The sequence below is a fragment of the Lynx rufus genome, unplaced genomic scaffold (assembly GCF_022079265.1).
Source record: "Lynx rufus isolate CCGP_SWC_20201006 ecotype Redwood Valley unplaced genomic scaffold, mLynRuf1.p SCAF_4, whole genome shotgun sequence".
Classification (NCBI taxonomy): Eukaryota; Metazoa; Chordata; class Mammalia; order Carnivora; family Felidae; genus Lynx; species Lynx rufus.
The window spans coordinates 16482208-16496104 of NW_025814856.1; the positions used below are offsets into that span (position 1 = coordinate 16482208).

A 13897-nucleotide genomic window follows, 5' to 3' on the forward strand; every position below is an offset into this window, starting at 1 on the left:
CCCAAAATTATACTGGGTGACACACTCACAGAATATCTCAGATGCCTAAATAAAGATGTGCATGAATCTTGGTTTAAAGAATGTAAGCATTTCAATACTCAAGATAATCTTTCTGGGACCCAAGTTAAAATAAAGAGAAATAAGCAATTGTATGTGCCAGGAAATCCAGAAACCATATGCCTGACAGTAGTTCAGAGGATGAAGCACACCTCATATGCTATCAAAATTGATTTGATTCAGGCCTGAAAAAGAAAATCAACTTGAACATGAAAAAAAATAAAAATCCAGATTTCTCGAAGAAGTGTAAAGATTTTAAGGAGGGTTAACGGATCTATTTCCTTCCAATAATGTTCGATCCCACCATTTTCAATGGCAAGACGTAAGTCACTGGGAGACCTTTTTTGAGCTTTTTCTAACACAGCAGCCATAAGCCACAAATGGCTCCTGAGCACTTGAAATGTGGCTAATCTGAAGTGGTATGTGTTGTAAATATCAAACACACTGAAATCCGAGGTCTTAGTATGGAAAGCAATTGATTTTTCATGCTGATTACATATTCAAATAATATTTTGTATGTACTAGATGAAATAAACATAATTTCACCTTTTATTAATGTGGCTACCAGAAAATTTTAAATGACATATATGGTTCACACTGTATTTGTGTTGGATAGCACTATTCCAAGGCATTTAATAGATTAAAAATATGTAACATTTTAGCTTTCAGTTCTACAAATAAATACTGTATACTGTCATTAGGAAAAAGGGGTTGGAATACGCATGAGAATTAGCTTAAGAATGTGGGCTGTCAGCAAGAGAGCTGCCTGAGGAGAAGACCATGTGGACCCAAGCGAGAAGTATTACTGGTTATCAGGAGTAGTAACTAGGGAGTGTCCATGGACAGATGGGGTGCAGGCCACAGGTACAGGGTGAAGAGAACAGGCATGACCAGATGAGGGGGAAGAAAAATGGGAGAGAATAGGCGGTAAAGCCTATGTCCCACTGGTTAGCTGGCTTGCAGAGAGTCTCCCCTAGGGAGAAGATCTTCTGAAATAAAATAATCTTGTGAGTGGTTGAGGGTTATCAGGAGGGAGTGTGGCAGGGAGCCAACACGCTAGCCTCATTTTCTAGGAAGGGTGACCTGAAGAGGCTAAAGCCTGGTCCAGTCCGCCTCCTCCCTGTTTGCCTAACAAGCAGGGAATTCCAAGCTATAAAAACCAAGAGTCCTCTGGACGTTCAGCTCTGCAAGAAGAGAACATGTAATCAAGGAGTAAGAGGCAGTCTGATAAAAAAGGGATCTAGAAATTCCGGCTATAGGCCCTAGGATTTGTTTTCTCCTAACCATTCCTTCTAGGAAATTTAGGACTTTGCCGAGGTTAGACATAAGAGGTTGCCAGAAAAGGACCTCTATCTATGTTCTGGTCGAGCCACTAATGGTCTGGATGGCTTGGCTGAAGTCCTGCAGTTATGTAAAAACTACGGAATTTAGGTCAAGATCTGCTTTATAAAGAAGCTAAACTGTTACTACAAGAGATTTTGTGTCTCTGAAGGGAAATTTTGCTCCCTGTGTTGCCTATCTCACTGGTTTTCTTTTTAAACTAAGCCAGTCCTTCTTTGAGAGCTGACCTTAGTCTCAAGGTATTAACCTCGGAAAGAAAAACTTGCCCCATTTTCCGTATCTACAATGGTTACTAACCTTAATTATACTACTTTTTCCAGAGCTTCACTTGTCATTTCAAAACATGGAAGGTAATTAAAAGAAAGTAATTAGAAGAATTAAAATAGATTAAGTGATTAAACACACACGTGCACACACACCCCTGAAAGAGAACCCAGCTTAAACTAAAGCTCCAGTGTGGGCTGAACAGGTCCTCTGGGGTGAGAGAAACGTCCGGACAGAGAGCTACCAACTTGGCTCCCAGAGGGCTGTCTCTGCTCTGCGGCATACGGAGTACAGCTCATGGACACGTCGTGGCTTCATCACGCAGAAGAAATAAGTACCTCCTTGTTGTGGGTACTTTGCTGTTACTCAATTGGACTAAAGACTGAATTCACTTTTTGGCAATCCGAAACAATGTAAATGGCAGTTTTTGAGGAGAGTTCGACAGTACAGAGCAAATTTTAAATGCATGCAGCCAGTGATTGTACATCTGGGAATCTATTCTATAAAACTATGTATGTGTGCTTACCAAGGACAGTAATTAAAGTCCTGGTTTTTGTTTGTCTGTCTGTCTTAAAGTTTATTTATTTATTTTGAGAGAGAGACAGTATGAGCAGAGAGAGAATCTCAAGCAGGCACCGTGCCATCAGCACAGAGCCCAATGCGGGGCTTGAACCCACGAACTGTGAGATCATGACCTGGACTGAAATCAAGAGTTGGGACGCTTAACTGACTGAGCCACCCAGCACCCCATAATGTACAACTGTCTGCAATACGCGGAATTTAAAAAAAAAAAAGAAGCTACAATATTTATTACATAATCCCAATTATATTACAAAAAAAAACTTTGTGTTCATGTGCACACACTTTATATACACACTGAAAATGTTACAGAGAACACCAAACAAATTAAGTGATTATTCCTAGAAATGAAATTGAGGGTAAGAGAGACTTTTTAATTCATTTCTTTCTTTACTGAAAGTTTTTTCATCACAAATATTTTTGTTAAAAAACAAACCACTAAAATAAAAAAATAAAAAACCAAAACAGTAAAAGCAGCCAAATTACATGTTACAGATAGCTTGATTTTCTCCTCTCTTTTCCATTTCCTAGGACTATGGATAAAGTCCCAACAGCTAGTAAACAGAATGTTAATGAATCTGTCCATTTTCTTTCGTGGCTCCAATCTGGCTGTAGGGAACCCCACACAGTAGCCCTGCTCTGAAGACACACGCTCCTCCTCCACATTCAAACTCTGCCCTCCTCTCCCCCTTCACTCCTACACTGTGTATGCAGAAAACAGCCAATTCCAAGCGGAATCTGAACACAGCAGAGCACTCTTCTGTACCCAGACACCAAACGCAGACACAGCTGCAAAGTGCAGCAGCCAAAGCTCACACAAAGCTCTTCTCCCAACTTCACATGCACACAGCGGGGAGGAAGGGGGGAGGGCGGGAAGCATAAAGCCCATCTACACTGCCCAGAACGGCAATATCAGCTGAGACCTAAAACCTCTGACTACTTGGGCTCAGAACTAAGTAACTAATCATGCCTTCCTTTGAAACGTCTGGGGTCAGTAACCAGACATCCACTAACGAAAAACCAAGTCCAAGACAGACATATTCATTCCTTCTTACACCCGTGGAAAAGAGAACTCCACCATTGCGTTCTGCTGCCTCCATGTGTGTCTCTGGAGGCGAGACACAAAGGGGCAGCCGGCACTTCATTATGACAGGTCTTCGGTCCTGCTGCCCTGTGTCTGTATCTTGTTTTCTGATTCAGAACAAAACCTACACAACTGAGTACAACTTTCTTCATCTCAAATAAAACTACCCGTAACATAATGGTGCATGTCTAACAACAGATTCAATTACATGGCCGGCTGTGTAGAGATGCGTTAGTCCAAATTTGCAGAAAGTTACATACACTTCTCCTGGGGCAGGATAAAATTCACTTTCTGGCTTTTTGTTCTTTCTTCCTTAATTTGTCATCAAGTACAACAAACTTTCCTAAATCTACATCTTATGTGTGATGACGTCCTATTAGCAAAACCTTTAACATTTATCCAGAACTTGACCATTTCTCTTTACATTCATGGCCACTGCCTTGCTCTAAGCCATCATCATCTCATGTGGATTATTTTAACAATCTCTTCACCAGTCTCCCCTTTTCGAACCTTCCCACTTTGTTAATTTACTCTCCACAACAGAGCAGGTACACTGATCCCTGCTAAACTGTAAGGAAGATCATGCCAGCCCTCTGCATTTATTCCATATTTTTATGGAATGCATAAAATAGGCTCTACAGTTATTCCACACTTTAATCAGAGGAAAACGAAAGGCCTCTGGATGGCTTACAGGGATTTCTGTGATTATGTCACCATATCCCTGACTTTATCCTGTCACCTCCTCCTCATTTATGCTCTAGCCCACGCACCTACTCCTTAGTTCCAAACATGCTCTTGCCTGAGAGCCTCTGCGCAATATGTAGGCCTTAGCAGCACATGCCTGTCAGTTTCTGAATAAGGCCTACTCAGATGACACCACTTAAAAGTGGAATCTCTCCTCTTTCCCTGCCTTTTCCCTGCTCACTTTTTGTCACAAATAAACTTAGAAATTAAGAGGAAAAAAAAGTGAAATGTCTACTTTGCCCCTCCCCCATTGCCTCTATCCAGCCTGTAACATACAGCTATATGTATGTATATATACACACACAGCACAGAACATCTTCTAACACCCTTCATTAATTATTTCAAACTCTACAAAGGCAAAGAGTTTGGTTGGGTTTTGTTCACCACTGCATCCCCAGTACCATACACATGCCTAGAACAAAGTAAGTGCTCAATAAATACCTGTTGAATGAACAAATGACCTTAATCCAACACCTATGTGGCAAAAGCCATCAACTCTGGGCAGGAGGACTCTTCAGTTTCCTCTGTAATCATGCCCTTCTCTCCACATTCTGGATTTAGGTCTTTTTTATAGCTAAGTCCTTCCTTCACTAGGAAAGTTTCCTTGATAATCTCAGCCAACCATGGCCTCCTCCTCTCTGGATTTCCATCCTTGCAATAAGCGGTGTCTCTGTGTCTAGCAAGACAACTCTTAACTTCCTTGAGGACTGGGTCTGGGATTCCCACAACGTCCCTCTTTTCTGAAGGTATTCAATTTCTGTATCTAGCCAAATGACCTGCAGAAACTCAGAAAGCATTTAGTCCACTAGATCCAAATGGAAACCAGGCTTTAGACAGGGCCCATGCTCCCAAGTCTCCCCAGGTGGCCCTAGTCCTCAACAAAGCCCCTGTCTGAAACCTGCTCTCCTGACTCATGTGTGCTGTTCTCCCGGCATGAAGGCCGCTTAGGTGGGCAGACCCTCTGAGTTGTGAACCCAGCACCAGCTCAGCCTCCTCACCTCAACTAGAGTCAACATTTGTGATCACATCATTTCCTTGACGGACTCTGCACATTTCATAACTGCCTTCCTCCAATATTAGCATTCATGAGACAGCTGTAACAATATCTACCGAACTCTAATTATAGCTATATGCATAGTTTCTATAAAAGATGTACAACTTTTATATCCTTGTCCTTAATTAGTAAATACTTAAAGACTCAAGAGCACTGATTTTAAGTCATTAGAGAAAAAAAGTTCCTATCTGATTCTTAAAGTCTAAGAACAGATTTTTGAAATCCATTGCTATATAAAAAAACCACATGTTTAATGAAAACAAAGTACATCCTGGGACTACTGCTTATAGAGAAAGATGAGCAGAAATGCATCTTAAAGTGACACGATGCAATGTGGTACGGAGAGGAGCACCAGGCGGTGAGCTCAAGGCTCTGGTCCTAGCTGACCTGGACCTTCCAGTGTCAACTGTCTTGAGCCATAATAGAGAGATGATAAAACCTTGCATATCTCAGAGTCTTTTGGTTAAAATGAGATGAGAATAACTCTTTTCCTTATAAATATAAAGTGCTAGATGAAAACACAGAACTGAACAAACACAGGTTTGACACTTGGCTCTGTCATTACGAACTGTGTTTGGAGGAACATAATATCTCCTACGCCCAAGTCTCTTGGTCTGTAAGAAGAGTTACCAAAAATTGGCCTTACGTTCCCATCTAGCATTCCTGGTGGATTCTTGTCCACGGAGATTCAAATCAATCAGTATTTTCTGCTAATGGCTTCCTCATACAGTTTTTGAGAGATTAAATGAGAAAATCTATATAAAGTGGTTTAGCACAGTGACTTGTCAAATATGTGTTTAGAAAGCTAACAAAGGCTTACAAATATTTGGATCTAATATACAGTAACTGGGTACTGGTGTACCTAAAGAAAAGGAGGTACATCAACATTTACTGAACACCTACTGCGTGCTCAGACACTGCACCAGACACATGCCACACTCCTCTCATCTGATGCTCGCAACAGTCCTGTGTGGAAATCACAGGTAGAAAAGTAGCCATGGCTTTGTTTGCCCACAGGGAAGGACAGGATAGCAGTGCTTGCTGTAGAAGAGGTTGTCTTCACTGTGCATGACATGAATGGGAGACATTTTGAATTTCATTGGACTCCCTGGTTCTGAGATGAGCCTCCAAGTTGGCCTCAACATTCCTACTTCCTAGTGTTTGTTTATACCTCCCCCCGTCCCGAACCCTGTCTACCCCCCAACCAGAGTTGGTATGTGTAACAGAGAGAACACAGCAGAAGCGAAGGGATGGGACTTCCATGTTTAGGTTACAAAAGACAGTGTGGCTTCCATTCTGGGTGCTCTTTCATGTTCTTGCTCTTTGTAGTCACTTACTCTGGGGAAGCTCCTTCATGAATAGAAAAGTACACGTGGCAGGAGCTGAAGTTCTTGCCAACAACCATGGGAGTCAGTTGGGAAGTGTGAGCTCTGGCCCTGCGGAAACTTAGGAAGTCCACAACCTCATAGGTCCCAGCCTGAGCTACCCAGCCAAGCTGCCTACCTCCCAACTCTCAGAAACCACGTTAAGACTTGGTTTTCTGTTTTCAGTCACCAAGCTCTGGGGTCATTTTCCACACAGCAGTAAATAACACAGCTGTGTTACTGACACTGAGTGGGAAGGAGTACGGACTGTCCCACACTAAGAATTTTCCTGCTCCAAATGCTGATTGAGAGAAGGCAGGACAACCACAAAGATTTTCAGCACAACAATCCTGTGTGGTGGAGAGAGTCAGCAGAAATGCAGCCCCAACGTTTTCAGTTCTGTTGTTTTATTCAGAGACTAGCCTAAAATGTTTTATGTGCTCTGATTAGAATTTAATAGCAAAGACAAGACTCAAGTAAGAAAAATACAGTGCAACGTAATTTGAGACAATAATTATTACAAATCCACAGACAAGGGAAGTTCTGAAGGTCCAAGAGAAGTGCAGCCATTATAGTGGGCCAGTGGGTGTCTGAGAATCAGTGGCGAGAACTGGAAAGGGGCAGAGGGCAGTTCTAATCTAGGTGACAATTTCACTGGGGGTTTAAAAGAGTGGGGGATCCCCAGGTACAACCTCTGAAAGCAAGTGACTTAGAGCTGAGAAAAGAGCACCCTGACAATCTGGACAATGTTCTGTAAGTGCCCAGTCATGCCAATCTTCCAGGCTGATACATCAGTTCTGTTTTATGAAGGACAGAAAGGCATCTGGTTGTCAGTGGGAATGACCCAATCATCATGTAGATCCTGTATGTGCCAATAATCCACTATGTTATAATCCCCTGTTACCCTAAGGCCACTAAAAAAAATCCATAAATGACAAAAAGACAGCTTATGAGGGTAAGATAAACACAAACAGTCATGCCTCACAGCTCCAGCTCACCTCAGAGAAGTATTCTCTGCCACCCTCTTGCTCTCCCCATGTTCTAGGTCTGCCTCCTCTCTGCCCTCACTGGGGCACTGAACACACTGTATCATCACTGGTTTTCTTGAGTTCCTCCCCCATTAAACCAAAGGGCAGACTTTCCACTTCTCCAGCTTCCAACACTGATGCTGGTGTACATTCATTCAATATTTGCTGACACCAGGGCCTATGATGTGCCAGCTCTGTGTTTACCAAGACACTCGATCAATTCTCTCAAAGGGCATATACTCTGGAATGCGAGACGGACACACGAATCAGCAACTACCACACAGTGTAAGTGCTCTATCAGGCTGCCACGACAGCAGATGGGGTGGGCAAGTCACCCATAGGGGCAGTGCTGAGGGATGCAGAAGTGGGGATCAGGGCCTTGCTGGCAGAGGAGCACAATGCACACGGGGGCACAGAGAACAAGGCCGTGAGGGCAGCCTGCATGTGGTGTGGTGTGGCTAGTATACAGAGGGTGACAGAGATGAGACCAGGGTGGCCAGCAGCTCCTAGGGAAGGAGAGGGCCGATGATGTGAGAGATGCTTACAGGTCAGGAAACTGGGGGTGGGTATGGGAGGGGGTGGGTAAGAATTACCGAAGCAGCCTCTCCATCCTTCAGGGTCAGAAAACCTGCTGATCTCAGGACAAAATGAAAATGGTCTGTTTTGTAATAGTTACTGGAATGAGGAATTTGCCAGAGGATGCGACTAGGCTGACCACTAAGAAATAGCTAAATAAATACAAACAGGTCCTTAAAATTAAAACTCTTAGGGTAACTGGGTGGCCTAGTTGGTTAAGCATCCAACTCTTCGACTTGGCTCAGGTCATGGTCTCACGGTTCAAGGGATTGATCTCCATGTCGGGCTCTACACTGGCAGTGTGGAGCCTGCTTGGGATTCTCTCTCCCTCTCTGCCTCTCCCTCTCTCTCTGCCTCTCCCCTGCTTGTGCTCTCTCTCAAAAGAAATATACATTAAAACAAACAAACAAACAAACAAACAAAAGCCACCAAAATTCTTCTGGGATAATTTAATCTTAAGGTTAAATTATCTACCATTTAGAGATACCAGTATCTCATATATAAAGAAGTCAAAAACAGGGTGCCTGGGTGGCCAAGTTGGTGAAGGATTCGACTCAATTTCAGCTCAGGTCATGATCTCACAGTTTCTAAATTCGAGCCCTACATGGGGCTCTGTGCTGACAGAGCGGATCCTGTTTGGGATTCTTCCCCTCTCTCTGCCTTTCCCCTGCTTGGACTCAAAATAAAGAAATAAAAACTGGAAAACAAAAAAAAAAAGTCAAAATAATCAGAACAAGTCCTAGCTAAATCCACTGCTTAGAAAGTTACCAATTCCTCCTCTGGTCAATTCATTAAAATAAATTTCTCTGTAATTTTGAATAATTAACTGTTCCACTGTTTGTACGTTTCTTTTTGTTGCTTCCTTCTTCATTTTTGGCCTTTTTCATCATTCTCTTGATCCTGTTTGGGCCACATCCTTCTATCAGAAGGGTCTGTCCCCATACATACTACTGAGGCGCTCAGCAAGGCCCACCTGACCTCCGCCATGCAGGGGAGGGAGGAAGACTGAAAGTCCAAGGTTGGGTCAGGGAAGGGTTTGGTTAAAAGATATCACAGAAAAAAGGCTCCTCACTCAAGATGAGATTAACTCCTACTTTCTGGTATTTGTATGGAAGAAGACATGAAATCAAGAAAATTCTTGAATCAGACAAGGGAGCTACATGACTTCTACTTTATTGGTAACAAGTAGGGAGTGAGTCTAAGATGTAACTTCTATAGAGGAAAGAATTGATACCATCATGCACCTGGGAAAGCGGAGAGGTGTAAAAGCTGAGGTGTAAATCATTAGTTTTAGAATGAGAAAAGAGTGCTTTTTGTTTATCATCAAAGGCTGATAATCCCTTTGAAAGGGCAAAGTAAACACATAAACAAGGACCAATGGAGTAGGTTACTATTCATTTTATCTAACTTGTAGTTTAGGAAAGGTGGTCATTATTTAATTGTCAAAAAGCCACTACAAACTTCCCCTTACTTACAGCCTCCTTCTCTCTGTCCATGATAGTTTCCAGCTCCTCAAAATGTCGCAGTTTGATCTCCAATTTCTTCATTTGTGTCTCAACCAGCAGGGCCACCAGAGACTTGATCTTTCTCTCTTCCACGGCAGCCAGGTGCTAAGTGTAAAAGATCATTCAAATTAGGTAGGTAAACATTAAAATACAGAAACAAAATGCTCACGTTGATATTCAAAGTAGGGATTATATAATTAAGAACAATGACCGATGCCCCCTTTCTATGTTTCTACCAAACATTTACTTCAATTTAAAATATTGCTGAATTTCTGGTCCTTATAGGTATAAATAACCCTGTTAAAGGGTTAAAAAAACAAAAAAAAAGCCCCCAAACCCTCCCTCCCACGGTAACCTACTCCCCTCAAAAAGAGCCCACCACAAAGGGGAAGTGTAATCAGAACACTGATGGGCAAAGAGGAGGACACAAGCAGCCTGGGGTACACTTCCCATCTACCACCCACCTACCTCGCACCCTCACCCTTTTACTCTATGCCTCCCCTCACTATCCTTCCCCCTTTATGAACTGTCCAGGGACAGCTAAACAGTGGATTCTCTCAGCACCCAACACTCAGACACAAAGCTTCTGGCTTCTCTCTAGTGAGTGGAACCACATGTGGAAAGGAGAGGGTGAACAATATTCCACCCCTATGTTTGCAGATAGGATCCAGAGCAAGAGGAACAAATATAGTACAGAACAAGAAGTTACACTGGAAGAATGTGCTACTCACCCGCTACAGGATGGATGATGAGCCCTATTCATTCACACTTCCTGCCTACTCAGCAGCACACAGAGGAAGGCACCACATTACACCGAGAAGATGAGGGTCCCATATTTGGTCCTGACTACCTGTATCTGGGAATGGGTCAATCCCACCTAATCCAGACACCATCTAAGAGCTTACACTAACAAACCCCCAATAGCATTTTGCATTCACTTTCATTACATCTGTTGAATTTATGTGCTCATCTTGCTTCTACACGAGTGAGAAGTAACACAAGGTGGCTGTCCTAATCTCTTTCTTACAGAATCTAGAAGGAGCTAACATGCAGGAGGTATGTAACATAGGCTTTTGGGAGCTAAATTAACAGACACTTAAATGAGAATCTTATTTTTCACTCTCTTACAGTTAGAAAAGAGAAATGCAATTTTATACCATAGAGATCCATTAATAGAAAGAGGCAATGTATAAGCAAAAGGTGATCATAAGCAGATTTTATGAATAATCCACGGCTGTTCATGATACATCTGCCTCCCTAACCACTTTGAACTGCATCAGTAACAAGTTTAAATAAAGATCACATGATTTGGGGACCCTGGGTGGCTCAGTTAAGTGTCCAACTCTTGATTTTGGCTCAGGTCATGATCTTGTGGTTCTTGAGTTCGAGCCCCGCATTGGGCTCTGTGCTGACAGCACAGAGCCTGGAGCCTGCTTTAGATTCTGTGCTTTCCCCCCACCCCCTTCCTCTGCACACACTCTGTCTCTCTCTCTCAAAAATAAATTAAAAAAAATTTAATTCCAGAAGAAAAAACAGAAGTAAACCTAAATGATTTTGGGTTAAGTGAAAGATTTCTTAGATGTGACACCAAAAGCAAAAATGTTAAAAGGGAAGATTGAAAACTTGAAGTTCATCAAAATCAAAAACATCTCTGCTTCAAAGGACACCATCAAGAAGGTGAAAACACAGCTCACAGACTGTGAGAAAGTATTTGCAAATCATATGTGTGATGAAAGAGTTGTGTCCAGCGTACATGAAGAACTCTTAGACTTCATGCCTATGGATGAAGTGATGCTGGTAGGAATGTGTGGGACTTCAAATACAAGCTGGTCACCATCTCAGACACTCGGCAAATTTTGAAGATGCAGAGGATGGGAAGCTAAGGAGTTAGGTTCAAGGAAGAAAAGAAATTCCTGAAAACTCCCATTTGGTGTGATCAAGATTATTTCAAAATCTCAACTGTAAGTTCTGGAAAGTCACACCCAAGGATGAGGGGTGGTCCTGGAGGAGAATGACCAAAGTGTCATCTAGCTTCAACTCAATCCCTGCCTCAATCAGTTCGGTTATCACCTGGGGCATCTGGATCTTACGTATATATTTCTCCTTGTCTTTTTACACGGAGAATCTGAATTTGTTTTAATGTTTGCTTATTTTGAAAGAGAGTGTGCACCAGCAGGGGAGGGGCAGAGAGAGAGACAGAATCCCAAGCAGGCTCTGCACTATCAGTGCAGAGCTCAACATGGGGCTCAATCCCACGAACCATGAGATCAAGACTTGAGCCGAAATCAAGAGTTGGACACTGAACTGACTGAGCCACCCAAGCATCCCTGGACAATCTAAATTTTTATACATATGTGGCATTCAATCAAAAAAGCAGATCCACAAATGGCGCAGGCATTGGACTTATTAGCAGGGGACAACATTAAAGTAAGTTAAGATCACTATTTTTAAGAAAATGTAGGAAAATATGGACAAAAGAGAATTTCAATATATTTAGACTTTGTATAAGAATCAATATACACCTGACTGAAATTATGACTAAAATATATACTAACTGAAAATAACAACTCAAAGATCAGGCTTAAAAGGGTAAGGCTTGGGGCGCCTGGGTGGCTCAGTCAGTTAAGTGTCCAACTCTTGATTTCAGCTCAAGTCACTATCTTGTGGTTCGTGAGATCTAGCCCTGTGTCAGGCTCCGTGCTGAAAGAGTGGAGTCTGCTTGGGATTCTCTCTCTCTCTTCTCTCTCTGCCTCATCCTGGCAGCACACATACAAGTGCGCGCATGCGCACTCTTTCTCTCGCGCAAATACATGTTATATATGTATATTATATATGTTATATATACACACAAATTATGTATATATAATTTGTATGTATATATAATATATATATAAATTATACATATTTATTTATATTTTAAAAAGGGGGGAGCGCACCTGGGTGGCTCAGTCGGTTAAGCGTCTGACTTGATTTTGGCACAGGTCCTGGTCTCACAGTTCGAGAGATTGAGCTCCGCATTGGGCTCTGCACTGACAATACGGAGCCTGCTTTGGATTCTGTCTCCCTCTCTCTCTGCCCCTCCCCCACTTGTACTCTCTCAAAATTAAACAAACATTTTTTAAAAATGCAGAATCCGTGAAGCACAATAAAACGAAGTATTCTGTAACCATGGCCTGGAAATTACCCTACCCCTTTGTGACTATTTCCTCATTTGTGACACTGGAAAACTGCACCCACAACAGGGGAGGAGGGAAGACACACATAATGTATGCAGAACAGTGCCTGGAGTATGTATGAGTAACAGTATGAGTGGGTGTCTCATACTTGTGAGCTGTAACACTGCTGATGACCTGGGAGCCTAATTTGTTCGGAGACTCTCCTCTACCTGCACCAACCACTTTCAACATCTTTTTTTTTTTAATGTTTTATTTATTTCTGAGACAGAGAGAGACAGAGCACGAGCAAGGGAGGGGCAGAGAGAGAGGGAGACACAGAATCCGAAGCAGGCTTCAGGCTATGAGCTGTCAGCACAGAGCCCGACGCGGGGCTCTAATGCACAAACCGTGAGATCATGACCTGAGCCGAAGCTGGATGCTTAACCAACTGAGACACCCAGGTGCCCCTCAACATGTCTTTTAAGACTCAGCATTAGGAATCACTTCCTCTGGGCAGCTTCTTGGCTCCCACAGTCACAATGACAATACTCACTGAACTGCACTTTATTTAGTCACTTGATGTTCACTACCAGGGCCTAGGCTTGAGGATGCCCCATATTTTGCAGGCTTGGCAATTTTAAAGGAGGAAACAAGGATATGAGGTGGAAAGTGAACAGAGAAAAGAGGCAGCCTTTATCAAAAGCCTAGAATTCACCTGTGCTCAAGGTTAGAAAAACCACTACAAATCTCTGCAAGTAAATGTGGGCACTTTGGAATGAAGGATGAAAAAAACCATGGCCCGCAAACTAAAGAAAAAAATTTGAGTAAAAAACTCAGGAAAAGAAACAAAAACTTCAGTCTCTAAACTTTATGGCAGTTTATTTACTATTAAAGACTTACAGAATTATTACACTGACCTCTAGTTAAAGAAAAAAAATTTTTTTAACTTTTCAAAAAAATGTTTGCTTATGTATTTTGAGAGAAAGAGGCAAAGAGCAGAGGAGGGTCAGAGAGAGAGAGAGAGAGAGAGAGAGAGAGAGAGAGAGAGAGAGAGAGAATGAATCCCAAGCAGGCTCCACACTGTCAGTGCAGAGCCCAATGTGGGGCTCAAATTTATGAACTGTGAGATCATGACCTGAGCCAAAG

General features: G+C 42.4%; 1 protein-coding gene across 5 annotated transcripts in view; it reads right to left on the minus strand.

The window, feature by feature from the left end:
• The window catches only part of SMARCC1 (SWI/SNF related, matrix associated, actin dependent regulator of chromatin subfamily c member 1), a 173726-nt gene that overhangs the window by 22240 nt on the left and 137589 nt on the right, over nucleotides 1-13897 (minus strand). For all 5 annotated transcript variants that reach the window (XM_047094682.1, XM_047094681.1, XM_047094680.1 and 2 more), the window contains one exon: nucleotides 9567-9701. In XM_047094682.1, the coding sequence (XP_046950638.1) occupies nucleotides 9567-9701 (135 nt within the window). The remainder of the gene's footprint in view (nucleotides 1-9566; nucleotides 9702-13897) is intronic.